General features: G+C 42.8%; 1 protein-coding gene across 4 annotated transcripts in view; it reads left to right on the forward strand.

Moving 5' to 3' along the window:
* Positions 1 to 15,978, forward strand: part of nf1a (neurofibromin 1a) — a 313,607-nt gene that overhangs the window by 42,875 nt on the left and 254,754 nt on the right. For all 4 annotated transcript variants that reach the window (XM_059655316.1, XM_059655318.1, XM_059655317.1 and 1 more), the window contains exons 5-6: positions 9,538 to 9,644; positions 11,292 to 11,359. In XM_059655316.1, coding sequence (XP_059511299.1) covers positions 9,538 to 9,644; positions 11,292 to 11,359 — 175 coding nt within the window. The remainder of the gene's footprint in view (positions 1 to 9,537; positions 9,645 to 11,291; positions 11,360 to 15,978) is intronic.

Raw genomic sequence — 15,978 nt, forward strand, 5'->3', positions numbered from 1 at the left:
CCAATGCTTCTACATCCTTCCTGTAATCGGGCGACCAGAACTGCAGGCAATATTCCAAATGAGGCCGCTGTACAGTTGCAGCATGCAGCATGTAGGTGGACTGTCCAGGGTGTATACCAGCTACAAATTCTCTGACTCCATTTAGATCAAGTAGAACTCTTTTGCTGTGTTGAATCCACATACTGGCAGCAAATATAATGGCTTGCTGGCCTGGATCCTGAAGAAAGTTTTAACCATTTGGCCAAGTCTTGGCTTTGTTTTGAGGTTTTGCTGTGGGCTGACCTGGAGTCCATCTGTTCAGGGTGTGTCCTGAATGAGGCTATGCAATTACCTTCACTCAAGTAATATCCCCCAAGCTCAGTCAGACTGGTGAGGGTGTCCACTTCTATCGGAATACCCTGCAACTCATATGCTCCACTTGCTGCATTTTCCAATGAGAAAGCCAGTTGTAGTGCCTGTTTGAAGTCCTGTTGGGCTTCAGCTAGTAAGCACTTTTGCGTGGTTATACCATTAATCTCACATACCAAATGGCCCTTCAGCATCTCATTAAGGGTTAAACCGAAGTCACATGCCTCTGCCGGCCATCTTAACCTAGTCAAAAATCCCGAAATGGATTCCTCTGGTTCTCTAGCAGCTAAATAAAACCAATAGCATCTCAGAATTAGAGGAGGCTACGGGTCATAACATTCCTTAATTAAATATGTCAACTCTTGAAAGGTTTTAGTATGTGGTGCCTCAGGAAACATTAGGCTCCTACTATCTAAAAAAGCTGTGGGTCCACAAGTTGTCAGGAGAATTACTCATTGCTTTTCATCTGCCCCAGTGTTTTTTGCCCCCAGAAAAAAACAGCTCATTCTTTCCACATACTGGACCCAGTCTTCAACAGCAGCATCAAATGAGTCAAGCTTCTCAAATAACTGCATTAGAACATAAAACAGTTAAATGCTGCCTCGCCAGCCATGTCCTGATCTAATGAATGAATAAAGAAAAAAGTATCACTGACTTGAGAGTCATCTGTAAAACCTTTCATCTCCACTCAATTCTCAACTGTCCAGTGGAAATAGAAAAATGGCTGTATCCACCAACATGATGAATGGCAAACTCCTGCTCCAGGTTTGTGTGTTAATTTATTATACTTGTGTAATGTGGAGGATGGAGGGAATCGGGATAACATCCCAGTAATTCTACTGTACTTACAATCTCCTACTATGATTGTGCAATTTAGCTTATAGTGCACACATTAGAATAAGGTCTACAGTGTAAAAATGCATCCCCTGGCCCTGTTTTTCAGGGGGGTCCCAACCGCACTGTGTGAAGGACTATGGGAAACTATCAATTGCACGTGTGCACCATTGACTGCATGCTGCTTACATTAGTAAGGAGCCGTTCTGATAGTCTCATTAGAACTGTCAATGGATTCAGCTACAGTGGGGCTGGTTACTGTCCCTATGCCCACTACATGATGATAACACTGAGAAATTAACACAGAACACCTGTGTCAGTAAGATCAAGGCCACAAATCTCCAGATGCCAAACTACCTCATGTGAAGTGGCCACAGGCAAAGCTCCCCTCAGGATGTGGCGGGGGCACTGGAGGCTCAGAGTCTATTATCCCTCATGTTCATAGAATCCCTACAATGTGGAAACAAGCTCTTTGGCCCAACAAGTCCACACCAACTCTTGGAGCATCCCATTCTGCCCCATTCTCCTACAACCCACCTAATCTACACATCCCTGCGCATCTTTGGACTCTGCAAGGAAATCAGAGCACCCGAAAGAAACTCACGCAGACATGGGAAGAATATGCAAACTATACACAGACAGTTGCCCAAGGGTGGAATCGAACCCGGGTCCCTAGGGCTGTGAGGCAGCAGTGCTAACCACTGAACCACCCATGTTATCTCTTCACAGGTTGCTATCATCTGCTGGAGCACTCCAGATGTATAGCACTATGGACTTGCATTAAGACCAAAATGCAACTACTCTTATTAATAGTCTGTCTCAAGGTCATCTGTGATTTTCAGAACCTTAGAAGTCAGTACCAGGTACACTGGGAGCTGCCATATAGTCTATATCCTTGAGAATTCCTTCTATATTTCAAGAGCCAGATGCTATAAAATTTGTAGTTTGTGTCATTTACTATTGACCTTGACATCTGAAGTGTCTGAATTTGCAGCTGTTGCTGTGTTCCCTCAGGTACATGGAGCCATAGACTGCACACATCAGGTGCTCAGAGTTCCCTGGCATCATCCAGTCAGATTCCTGAACAGGAAGGAATTTCACTCCCACTGACCCATGAGCGATAGAGGTATCCGTAGAAGATTCAGCTAATCACTTCAATGTGAAACCTTCAGATTGATGTTGAACTCTGCTGCAATGCTCCCCCTGCATCTACCCAGCCCATCACTGAACAGCCAACTGGCCTACTGAAGATGCATTAATGTCCATTGCCTGGATTGCTGAAGAACAGCACTCCACTCCTTGCCAGACAGGGTCTCCCTCCTGAACACCCTTCACAAACCTGCTTAACAATAAGGAGAACATTGAGGAAATGGAGATGGGCCAGTCACCTGACTTTTTAAGCAATGCTGTAGTAGAGTCTGATTGAGATGCTGATGAAGCCAATATTGATAATGAGGATACTGAGGAAGTTGGGGCAGTAGTGAGACAAGATGGACAGGTCTGCAAAAATCTGATAAGGACTAGGTTGGAGGCTGAATTTACTTTGTATGAACATTTGTGGAGGAGGGAATTATTTGCCAAATCTGGTGGTCCTGCCTTGAAGAGAATTCTTGTTTCATAGAAGTAACTAGGAAGAGACTCTGACAGACATTGGTCATTTCTGAATTTGTTTCCTTTGTACTGTAAACTTCTGTTGAGTTTCTTGGCCAGATTATCGTTACGAAGCTTTGCAGGATTACATGCTTACATAACCCAAGATTATGTTTGCAAGGGCAGCTATTTTCACAGAAACATAGGGGACTGAACTATGCTAATAGACTGCCAGAGGCACCCAGTGCTCCCAATCCTGATAGGAAAATCTGGCCCATCACACATCAGGGCACAATAATAACCCCAATGAAATGTATAAACAAAAACAATCACTTAATAACTATAAGAGTGATGATTGGTTGGCCAGTGGACTTTGAATGTTAGAAGCGTTGCTGAGGAAAATGCACCAGTTGGAAGCTAATTCATAATTAACTGCCAAAACTACCATCACCGGTGTGTGTATTGAACTAGCTTCAATACGTGTGAAGGAATTTTTTTACAGATCCGCGCAATCTCATAACTAGGAACTAATCCAATTGTTCACAATGCAAGTTTGAAACTAAAATAGAGCACATCAAACTCTGCGCGATAAGGATAACCTCGATCTGATTATTTCTCACTATGTGTCTTGCAGACTCATAAGTGTATCTAAGAACTTTGCTCCTGAAAAGGACCCAATACACTTCAGATTACCCTGGATGGGATGCTGCACGATACTGGCGAACACGTATATGAATTTCAGTGTCAAAATGTTGTGAGGCATATAGGCAACACAGGGAGGGTTTATGAGCAGCCGACGTACGAGCGCAATCCACACTAGAATGCGTTAATTTTTTAAAAATCCAACAAATGAAGGATTTTTCGTACTTACGAATATCTATTTTATATCGTGCTCCGAATTTTATGCAAAGTGATTTGCGAACAGACTCAAAAATGGAACTCGTTTGCAACCCAGAGACTACCTGTTCGTCCCAAAGAATGACGAATCATATCAAGCAGGTTGTCTCTTCAGCTGTTTGCAATTTATAGCTTAGAGGATTGGCTAACCAAAAGAAAGCGCAGAATCTGGATAAGTGTTTTTGTCTTTTTCTGGTTGGTAACACGTAACTAGTGGGGTACCAAAGGATTTGGTTGTCAGACCCCAAGTCGTTACAGTTCAAATTAATGACTCGGATGAAGGGATAAAAAATACAATAGCTAAATTTGCAGATAACTCTACAGCTAGTAGGAGAGTACATTGCAATGGAGAAATAAATTTACAAATGGACATCATTCAGTTTGGTGAATTGGCCAAAATTTGGCGCATGAAGTTTAGCGTGGATAAATGAGGTTATCCGTTTTGGATAATAGTTTAGATAGGCAACTTACTATATAAATGGTGAGAAACTTCAGAGTGCTGTGGTGCCGAGGGTTCTGGGTGTCCTCATGCATGAATCGCAGAAAAGTTGTATTCTGAAACAGCAGGTAATAAGGATGTCAAATTAAATTTGAGTATTTATTGCTAAATCGATGAACTGTCAAAGTAGAGGAGTGTTGCTGCGACTGTATAAGACATCAGTGAGACTGAATATAGAGTATTGCATACCGTTTTGACCCCCTTACTTGGAAGGATGTTGTTTTGGAGGCAGTTCACTAGATTGATTCCAGACATGATTGGTTTGACTTGAGAGATTGAACAGTTGAGAAGAATGAGACGAGATACAATTGAGATATAGAAGATGCTATAGGGGATTGACAAAGTAGATAGGGAGGATGTTCCTTCACGTGGAGCAATCTAGAACAATACATGAGAGTTTTAGGATCGGGTTAAAGGATTATGGAGTGTAGACAGGAAAGTAGAGTTGAGACCGAGATTGTGGCTGATCTCATCGTGTTAATGGTTTAGCAGGCTTGAGGCCATGAATTGTTTTCTCTTCCTAATGCTTGCGATCATCCCTCGCTGCCTGGTCTGTAATATTCAAACAATCAGATTTCAGTTTATTTTAGCGTGTATTTGCTTTCCTTCACTTTGCTCAAATTTGGTGTTAATGTTTCAGCAAAGGAAAATTAAACACTTAACACAATCACTAGTTTCAGAATTAGACTAAGACTGAGTACACTGATCAGCTAATAAGCTATTCTCGTATGTTAGTGGCGCACAAGTGATTATGCCCCTGAACCTTGAATGTTTCATGTTTCTAATCTGGAAGCTCCATTGTTGTAGTAATAATATCCCTCATCATTCCGCAGTTCTTTTGATTTAATTCTAAAACCATAAAGAAATTATTTCTGCTTTCAAGACGGAAAGATCTTGAGTAAGTCTAACTTAAGTTTGGTTGGCTTTGTTAGCCTAGTTAGCCTCTTGAACTGCGCATGCTTTAGCAAACCTTACTGAGGAGCTTCATCTATTCAGTGACTTATTTTCAAACACTATTCATCATCTAATGCTTATTTTGTAACGGTTGGAACTTTTTATAATGCTGATTATTAAATATTGTAAAGTTATTTAATAGTTTAATTTTTCTGTCTCCTGATGGGGGCAGACTGTTAAAACAAATTTGCAATTTTTTACTTCAAACAATTTTAATTTGGTTCTTAACTTTAAGTGTATCTGTTCTCCATTAAAACTCAACACAAATGTTTGAGAATAGTTCGGGAAGCAGTGAAAATAAATATCTCCCACATGATGACACTGACTTGTGTTCAGAAGTTATCTTGTTGGTATCACACATGGAAGTGTTTATTTTTTTCTCGTAACTGAGCTTTCGTTGAATATGCAAGTTTGTGGATCTAAAAGCATGGCATAACCACTTCCTCCTCTTAGTGAAATTGTTGAATGGCAATGGCTTGGTGCAGATGCTTTCCTGTTAGTGGCATTGTTTCAGTGGGGTAGGTAGAGAACAAATCGAGTTAAATGGTAGCTTCTGTTTACTATAAAATGAGCAATGTGTTTTTACTGTTACTCATCATGCATAGGTCGCAAATCAGTAAGCGTCTAGTTTGTATTTAATGTTTATGCTGCTCCAATGGGCCTTGGAAGCACAAATTTGAGATAATCACAATCTTGTGTGATGTTTTACCCCCAAAGAAATGAGCCCCAGTGATAAAGCATAGACTTGGAAATAAGACTTGTTTTCTCACTCTTTCTACCTTTTTGAGTCAAAATGTTTGGAGGCATTTCAATTACTGGGTGAGCTCTCCTGAAAACCATTTATGCTCCATTTGATAGTCATTTAAACAGTCCTTGTAGTTTTGCTTTGAAATTCTGGCCGTTTGCTTGATTTCAGAGCTGAGAAATGTATTGGGTAAATGCTGCCTCCTTCCATGATGTAAGTCTCCCAAGTTTGGTCAGGCTCCTGACACAAGCATTGACCTCTTAACTAGCTTGCTTCCTGTTTGACATTTTAAGTCTTGTTGCCGGTGTAGCATGCTTGGCATGTCTCTGTACATTGCCACAAATGGATGTAGGTTGTGTTTTGAGTGTAATCCTGGTATTGTGTTTCAGGCTGTTCACATCAATAAGCTTGTTTGTTTTCATCAATTTTCTATCTGAGAGGTTAGGTATGGTGTTCATGGTTTATTAATGACTTTGGAAAATGATAAGAGTGAGTGGCCGTGGTTAGTGGTTCTGAGTATTTGAAGTACAATGTAAGAATTTTATTTTTAAATATCTTTTTGTGTTGTAACTAAAGTTTTCATTTTGGTACATTTCTTTCTATCTGCTATTCTGCTTTGTCACCATCATGGAATGTTAAAAGGATGCTACTTTCTAAATCTGTGCATGGGGTTAGTGAAGTTAAAGCATTGAATTTCTGCAGTGTGCAGTCGAAATGTCTCTTGTCACATTGACTTGGTTGCATTCTATTCCTTTGGAAGCAGATGGTTGTGGGTTCGAGTCTTGATATGATTGAAATTTTTTGAGTATTTTTAGGACTTAAGGGGAGGAAACTATGTGTTGGCTACAGATTGCTTTGTGGATGCAATGCCACTTTTGCTATGCATTCATATTACACATTTTATTCTTCATCATTGTGGCTGTTTGAACTTCTGCTTAATTCCCTACATACTGCAGTCCACAGTCATTGCTTCGCTAGATATAGGGGGGTGGGCAGGACATTTCCGTTGAGAACGTTGGGCCTTTGTTGACTTCATTTTTCTTTGTTCGAATCTTAGTGCAGTTGCAATGTCTGACCTGCAACTGAAAGACAGCAAAGAAAACTGCAGTAAATAATGGAAGACTTGTAAAAACAAGTCAAAAGAATTGGAGCCTATTCAATTGCTAATGTTGTCTAAAGTTGTGGAACCTCTTTGAAGCACTGTACTCTAGCTCCTGTGTCATCCCAGCTGTGATTAGCATCTTAAGATCTGATGGAAAGCAGTGTCCAAATGTCACCAAGAAGCCATATTTTAGTCCTGTTTGACCACTTCACAGTGCAGTGAGCCATCTCATTTTGTCACTGTCCCCTTGCACAGGAAATTTATGCAGCAAGTTTGAATCATAAATAGTTTCTGTATTATAAATTGTTATACACAGTATATTGATTTGGATCAAGCTGATCTATAACGCTTAAAAACAGAAACTGTTTTGAGCCCATCTTGTTACACAGTGGCATGAGCGCTACAGAGAAGAATCCAATTTAGTGATTACAAAATCTTAAAAACGCATGTATGCACACTAGAAAAAGGCCACTACAGATTTTTCACCATTCTGAAATTTGGGGTAAACAACATAAATTTGAAGGTTGTCTTTTATAGCCTTTGCTACTTCAGGCATGTCACCTTAAAAAAAAACTTCTCTCATACTTTTATTACCCCAGGACAGGATTTAAACACTGGTAAGGCTGTGGGGAGTATCGCTGAACAAAGATGTATGGATGCAGGTGCATAGTTCGAAAGTGGAGTTGCAGGGAGACAGGATAGTGAAGAAAGCGTTTGATATGTTAGCCTTTATTGGTCAGTGCATTAAGTACAGGAGTTGGGATGTCATGTTGTGGCCGTACAGCACGTTGGTTAGGCCACTTTTGGAATACAGTGTGTGGTTCTGGTTACCCTTCAGTAGGAATAATGTTGTTCAACTTGAGAGGGTGCAGAAAAGATTTACAAGGATGTTGCAGGACTTGAGTGGAGTGGGCATTGAGTTATGGGGAAAGGCTGAATAGACTGCGGCCTTTTGTCCTGGAGTGTTGGAGACTGAGGGGTAACCTCAGAGGTTTATAAAATCAGGAGGGGCAGAGAGGCTCAATAACCAAGGTTTTTTATAAACTAGGGTGAGGGAGTCCAATCTATAGAGCATTGGTTTAAGATGAGAGGGGAAAGATATAAAAGGGAGCTGAGGGGGCCAACTTTTTCATGCAGAGGGTGGTCTGCCTATGGAATGAGTTGCCAGAGGAAGTGGTGTAAGTGGGTACAATTACAACATTGTAAAAGGCATCCGGATAAGTATTTGAATAGGAGAGGTTGAAGGGGAAATGGGCCAAATGTTGGCAAATGAGACTGTCAGATTGGGATGTCTGGTCACCGTGAATGAGTTGGCCTCAGGGTCTGTTTACTGTATGATGCTCAGACTTTCGCTTTTAAAGATTGCACTTTTTTTTTGTTTAATTTGAATTGAGATCTAGAAAAGAACATCATAAAACAGTACAGCACAGTACAGGCCCTTTGGCCCACAATGTTGTGCTAAACTTTCACTCTAAAACTTAGGTCTATGAAACCTCCATCCCTACCTTATATTATCATCCATATGCCAATCTAATAGGTGCTTAAATGCCCCGAAAGAGGCCGACTCCATTACCCTCTCTGGCAATGCATTCCACGCCCTTACCACTCTGAGTGAAGAACCTACCTCTGACGTCTCCCCTATATCTATCTCCACTCAGTTTAAAACTATGCACCCTCGAATACACCTCCCACCCTAGGGAAAAGCCTCTGGTTGCCCACCCCATCTGTACGTCTGATCATTTTGTACACCTCTATCAAGTCTTTTTTAAACTTTATTTTGTAGCAAAGAAGGATGAGAGGTGACTTGGTAAAGTCTCATGCTAGATCTAGTGCTGATAATGTTGGCCCTGTTGGTGAAAGAAAACTCTTGATGACTACATCTGGTTGATGTGAAACCCTCAACCGTGAGGCGTTGCTGGATTTGGGCTGTTGTACCTAACTGAGAATCTGCTCTTTTTGGCATTGTACATGCTCGACCTGTTTTTCAGGTTTCACATTTTCCCCAAATTTGAAGAGATATCTGTTGTTCTGTGAATAAAATAAATACTTGTAGTTAATTAATTCTGCTCATACTGTCAAAGGATGGTGTTTATCAGTTTGTTAGAAACAAGACCCCCAATTAGAAAAACAAAACTTTGTGCTGAAATATTTTAATCAGCCTGTTCAGAGATGAGGTTACACGCTTCCACAGCCAGCAGGAATTGAACCTGGACTTTCTGGTTCAGAAGTCGAGGCACCATGACTGCGCTTCAAGAACTTCTGATGTAAGCTGTACATTGTTTGAAGCAACCTGTTCAAGTATGCTGTAATACTCCTCCGGAGCAGGTAGGACTTGAACCTGGGCTTTCTGACCCAAAACTAGAGCACTACTGGTAGGTTAAGGTCCCCAAAATATTCTGCGAGGTTGATTATGGGGTTGTGGTCAATCTCCAAGAGATGTTGGATGAGTTTCATTCTCTGCGTGGTTGTTATGTTTGAGCAAACAGATTTGCTGGTGATTTAGCTGCTTAATCATTCACATCTTGGATCAGCTCATTGGCTAGATAATAAATTACCATTCATTTGTAGGTTACAAGAATTGGCTATGTGTTCAGAAGACAGTACAGATGTCAACGACATAGAATTGATACAACACATCAATGTGGATTGTGCAAGACTCAAGCGATTGTTGCAAGGTGAGAAGTGAAATGTTTTTTCCACCCCCTCAATGTTCTTAAATTGTGGAAATGAGTCCCAATCTCTCGTTATCCTGTTAACATGAGTGGGAGAGGAGCCAAAGGCATGAGCAATTGTTTAATGTGTTGAAGGTATGATTAGAGGTAGCAAGGTGAGTGAATTTAGATGATTATGCTTAAAGCGTTGTGGAAAAATGACTGAAAGATAATTGCAAAGATTTTTCTTGGTGCCCACTCAATGGCTTCCTGGAGAATGTGACCCAAATTAGCGAGAATTTGAAGATCAGAACTTTGTCGATTTCACTGGGACATGATAATTTGGAAAAAGCCATGGAAAAACTAAGGGGGGGGTGGTGGGTGTGTATGTGTCTGGCCGACAACTTGGAAAACTGAGTTTGCGTAATATGGAGAGATTGTTTGTTTGTTTTGTTTGCATTTTGAAATAGTGTTTTGATTTTGGCTTCTGCAATGATGAAGGCTATACATTTAAAGATTGTCACTGGCTGTCCATTGGGAATCAGAAGATTGTCATGTCATTCCACGAACACACTCAGCACGAGATCATGTTTGTCTTTAGTGACAATAGTGGGATAAGTTTGTGCTTCTTAGCAATTTGTTTATTATCAACATCACAAATGAATTAGTTTTGCAGACCTAATAATATTTACTGCAGTGATGTAGAATATGGGGAATGAAAGGCCACGTTAATCAAATGATTTATGGATGGATCCACTGTAATGGGGGTGATAGTTTTTGTGCAAAAATGCTGAAGTTTTGTATATGGTAATAAAGCAATTTGCACCTTTAGCCTAGAAATGATTGATTTTCTTGTATACACAAATTTAGGGCTCTCAGAGAAATGGGAGTATCAATGGATAAAATGAATTTTGTGCTTGCTTTCTTAAGTGACAGATATGTACCTGTATCAGTGCTTGTGCACCAATTGAAATAATTTTAAATATTTTACTTAGTTACAGAAAAGCTACTTGTTTACGGCAGAGTGAACAGGATGCTGTTAAGGGGAGAACAGGGAAGCAAGATTTGGAACTGTGGCTGAGCTGTGTAACACACGGACGTACAAGCTTAATTTACTGTCAACTTGACCTCTTGGCAATATTGGGTCTGAATGCATGTGTGCTATATCTAAGTTCTGTTCCTATATGTCAGCCATCAGTTTTTCACACTACTTGTCTTTCAAATAAACACAGTGGTGGTGTGGTGGTGCGGGTGATATCATTCCAAAGGTTGGAGATTCGTACAAGCTTTGAGTTGTCAAATAACACCAAAGCAAGATGCTAAGAAGGACAACTGTGTGCATCGATTGGTAAATGTGTTAATTTAGGTGCCTTCAAGAAGCCCTTAAAGATGTGACTGAGAGCAAATCAGTTCACATTTGCTTAAAACATGAACAAGGGAAGCCAAATACTGAGGGACGCGAGCATTCAAAATCAAGTACTGCTTAATAATTTAGAACTCTGACTACAGATCACACAATTAGTTCTTTGACTTAAGCCAAACTACTGTATGCCTTCACTGTTCATTGCGTTTCCCACCTACTCATCACTTAACTTTTTTTCTGGCATTAGTTCCAAAAGGCCCAAGGAGAGGGAAAAAAAAACTAACGAAGACTTTTTTTGTTTGCTGCAGAGACAGTATTTAAATTCAAATCACTGAAAAAGGCAGCTCAGTTGGCGGTCATAAGCAGTCTTGAAAAGGTAAGTGAAACTTTGGTTTTTTTGTACTTTGATCTTGGGTCAGTTTGGATGCAGAGATGTGCTGATTGGTTGTACAGGAGGGCAGTATGGCATTGGCTCCCACTACTGAATCCATGCCTGTTTCAGAGAATTGTGCTAGAATAAACTTAGTTTAAGCGGTGTGAAGTTTACGTCCAAAAAACAAGTCAGGCAGACATTCAGAAATGCCTTTAACTTAAGTAAAATACTGCCTTGTTTTTCAAATTTGAATCTCTTAATTTAAATGTGATTTTGAAAACTAGTATTGCTGTTTTGATGCAAGATGATTTCAGATGACTGGGAAAATGTTGAAATTTTTGACGAGGTTAGTAGATCTGGAGTATTGTAGTTTGCATGAGAAATTGATCCTGTAAGCATTGTAAGCAAGTTCACCTGTTTTCATTATCGAGCCACTTGGTTGGTTCAAGTGAACATACAATATACAAGAACAGACCTTCTGTTCCACTGGAATCTGACCACACAGCCATGGCATGGTGTTCTTAACCTACCCAAGACTGTGTAATGTCCTGAGAGAAGCAAAAAACAGTTTAAAATTTACCTTCAGAGGTTGCAGGAACTGCCAATGCTGGAGAAACTGAGATAATAAGGTGCAGAGCTGGATGAACACAGCAGGCCAAACACCATCAGGGGAGCAGGAAAGCTGATGTTTCGTGTCTGGACCCTTTTTCAGAGATGGGGGAGGGGAAGGGGATTCTGAAATAAGTAGGGAGAGAGGGGAGGAGGATTGAAGATCGATAGAGGAGCGCATCGGTGGAGCGGAGACAGACAGGTCAGGGAAGCAGTGATGGAGCCGATTAAAGGTGACTGTAGATGGGGAGTTAGGGTAGGGGTTGGTCAGCCTAGGGAAGACAGACAGGTTGAGGATGTGGGGGTGGGTTTTTGATGTGGGAGGAGTGGATAGATGGGAGAAAAGACGGACAGGTGAGGGGGGCAAGGATGAGCTGGGCTGGTTTTCTTATCTGGTCAGGGGAAGGGAGATTGTGAAGCTTGGGATGTCCACATTGATACCACTGAGCTGTAGGGTTCCCAAGAGAAATGAGGTGCCGTTCTTGCAACCTTCAGGTGGCATTGTTGTGGCACTGGAGGAGGACCAGGATGTATATGCCACCCGATGAGTGGGAGAGGGAGTTAAAGTGGTTCGCGACTGGAAGGTATAGTCGTTTGTTGCGAACGAGCGGAGGTCTTCCACGGTGTTCTCCAAGCCCCTGCTTTAAAATTTACATTGGTCCTCAGAAAAATTAAATCTGAACAATTCTATCCATCAGAGGAGATCATTAATCACCTTTAATTGGAATTGGTCAGACACCACTTCCCAATAACTGAATTACATTGAGTGTGGGACACATTACCAAACACTTACTCCACCTACCCTTTGACTGTTGTGATATCAGACAATGAAGTGACGTATCTGGTTTCTTTGAATGTCTGCAGCAATTTGTGCTTTCACTACATGCCAGCTACTCGCTTGATAGAGCACTGTCTCTTTGCAAAGGAAAACTGGACAATATGCTACACGATGCTGCAATAATTTAGGTAGCTAACACATGAAAAATATTTTGGTCAACAAACTTTTTGTTGTTCTTGCCTCTACAAGCCTCATTTCTTTTTCAGGTTATGGTTGCATTGATCAAATTTTGAATGAAACAAAACTACGCATTTATTCTTGGGATATGGCATTGCTAGCTCAGCCATTGTTTATTGGGCCGCATCCCAATTATTTCAATTCAGACCTTGTATCCGTGCCTTGAATCAAGGCCGTAATGAAGTAAGGAGCTGAGGCAGGACCACTGCTCACTGTCCACATTGCTGAGTCAGTGTCAGTAATATTGATGTACTGTAATAGTTTGGCTAGGGACACAGCTAGTTCTAGAGCGTTAAGACTTCAATACAACTGCAGGAACGTTGTCATGGCCTGTAATCTTAGTAGTATCCAGTGTCTTCAACTGTTTCTTGATATCGTGTAGAGTTAATCCAGTTGGTTAAAGTTGGCATTTGATGCTGGGGACCTCAGGACCTCAGAACACTTCTGACTGAAGATGACTGCAAATACGTCAGCTTTGCCTTTAGGACTCGTAAAATTAGGCTCACATATCATTGTGAATGGGAATATCTGCGGAGCTGCTGCCTCCGATGAGTTGCTTAATTGTTCACTGATGCTCTCGACTGAATGTGGCAGGACTGCAGAGCTTAATTCCAATCCATTGAGTGTGGGATTACTTAACCTTGACAAAAGGTATACTGCCTTTTTCTTTGACCAAGGATTCTCCTCCACTGGCTGCCAGGGACCTCAGCCATATCCCACCTATTGCCTTATCCCATCCCTCCCTCCACAGAGCAATAAGGTTTCCTTCCTCACTTCCATCCATTAGCCTCCACATTAAAAAGATCATAAGCCATCATTTCTGCTTTATCTAGTGGGATGTGACCATCAGGCACGCATTCCCATCCCCTCCCCTCCCTTAGCAGCACTATTCCCTCTGGGACACCCAGGCCCACTCTCAGCACTTCGCCAGACTCTCATGCCTGCTTCTCATGCAAGTGCAGAGAAGTGGAATGTTTGCCTATTCACCACCCCTCACCGCACGATCGAGGGATCCAAACAAACCTTGCAGGCAAAGCAGTGATTTAGCTACGGTTCATTCATTTTAATCTACTGTATTAATTGATCACAATGTTGTCTCCCATACACCAGGAGATGAAGTGTAGCCTGGGTGACTGTTTTGCAGAGAACTTCGATTCCATGTGTAAAAGTGACCTGAACTTCCAGTCGTTTGTTGTTTCAACATGCACCCTTTTCCCCATGCTGACATTTCTCTGAGACCTGTGCAGTGCTCCAGTAAGGCTCAATGCAAGCTGGAGGACAACAGCTCATCTTCTGAGATAGTTTGCAGCAGTGACTCCCAAACTTGCCAGTATTAAAGGTGTGCTTCAATGAGACAAACAATTCCATGCACATGCACTTTTTTAAAGCTGAATGAATTCCTCATAAAAGTCACACTTAGTGCGTTGATTATGCTGCAGCAGCAATGGAAACATTGGTAAAACTCTTCTTCAGCCTCTTCACGCCTTGTCTGCCATCCATCCATTTAGCTATTACTGTTATGTCTCTTTTTTCAAATTTGACCCAAGTTGCAAAGATTGCCATGTAGTGAGACAGACCCTGGTTGCTGAAGTGAGGCAGTATGAATCATGTCTCCGATAAAGGGAATGTTCTGTCTGCTGCAGCTCCCAAACTTAGATTGTTCATGGCTGTCCTTTGGTGTGTCACTGGCAACCCACAGTTGCAGCTGCACGTGATCTGACCGGCTCAGCCCCGCAGAGTCTAAGGGTAGCAGACTCACTGTGTGCACAGAATTTCAGCACCATGCACTAATCAGATGGTGTGAACTGGACAGTACTTTTTATCCTCATCATTCAAATGCTGAGGCCCCCCACCCCCTCCACCTTGTACTATGACACACCAGAAAACCACTGCCCAACAGCCTACAGGGGTTCTACATAGAGATGAACAATTACAATGATGTGACACCCGAGTGTCATGTCTGTTGAGTTGGTCCCAGCAGAGCCAACTCATTTTCAACCACTGAGACTGATTGTTAGCACTCCTTGTCTGTCATAGCTTGTCAGCAGTCTCTTGGTCGATTCCTTCCTCTCTTCATTCTTCTCGTGCTTGTTCTCTCTTGAGTGCTCGCTCTCGCTCTGGCGCTCCCTCTCTCTGTCTGTCTCTCTCCCTCTCCCTCTCCCTCTCCCTCTCCCTCTCCCTCTCCCTCTCCCTCTCCCTCTCCTCTCCCTCTCCCTCTCCCTCTCCCTCTCCCTCCCGCTCCCTCCCGCTCCTCCCGCTCCCTCCCGCTCCCTCCCGCTCCCTCCCGCTCCCTCCCGCTCCCTCTCGCTCCCTCTCGCGTGCTCGTCTCGCGCTCCCTCTCGCTCCCTCTCTCTCTCTCTCGAAGCGCTCGTCTCGCTCTCTCCCTCTCTCTCTCGAGCGCTCGTCTCGCTCTCTCCTCTCTTCCCTCTCTCTCTCCTCTCTCTCTCGAGCGCTCGTCTCGCGCTCTCTCTCTCTCGAGCGCCTCGTCTCTCTCTCTCTCTCTCTCTCTCGAGCGCTCGTCTCCCTCTCTCTCTCGAGCGCTCGTCTCGCTCTCTCCCTCTCTCTCCCTCTCTCTCTCGAGCGCTCGTCTCGCGCTCTCTCTCTCTCTCGAGCGCCTCGTCTCACTCTCTCTCTCTCTCTCTCGAGCGCTCGTCTCGCTCTCTCTCTCGAGCGCCTCGTCTCACTCTCTCTCTCTCTCTCTCTCGAGCGCGTCGTCTCGCTCTCTCTCTCGAGCGCCTCGTCTCGCTCTCTCTCTTCCGAGCGCTCGTCTCGCTCTCTCTCTCGAGCGCTCGTCTCGCTCTCTCTCTCGAGCGCTCGTCTCGCTCTCTCTCTCTCGAGCGCTCGTCTCGCTCTCTCTCTCTCGAGCGCTCGTCTCGCTCTCTCTCTCTCTCGAGCGCTCGTCTCGCTCTCATCTCTCTCTCGAGCGCTCGTCTCGCTCTCTCTCTCTCTCGAGCGCTCGTCTCGCTCTCTCTCTCTCTCGAGCGCTCGTCTCGCTCTC

Source organism: Stegostoma tigrinum, chromosome 27, assembly GCF_030684315.1.
Source record: "Stegostoma tigrinum isolate sSteTig4 chromosome 27, sSteTig4.hap1, whole genome shotgun sequence".
NCBI classification, from domain to species: Eukaryota; Metazoa; Chordata; class Chondrichthyes; order Orectolobiformes; family Stegostomatidae; genus Stegostoma; species Stegostoma tigrinum.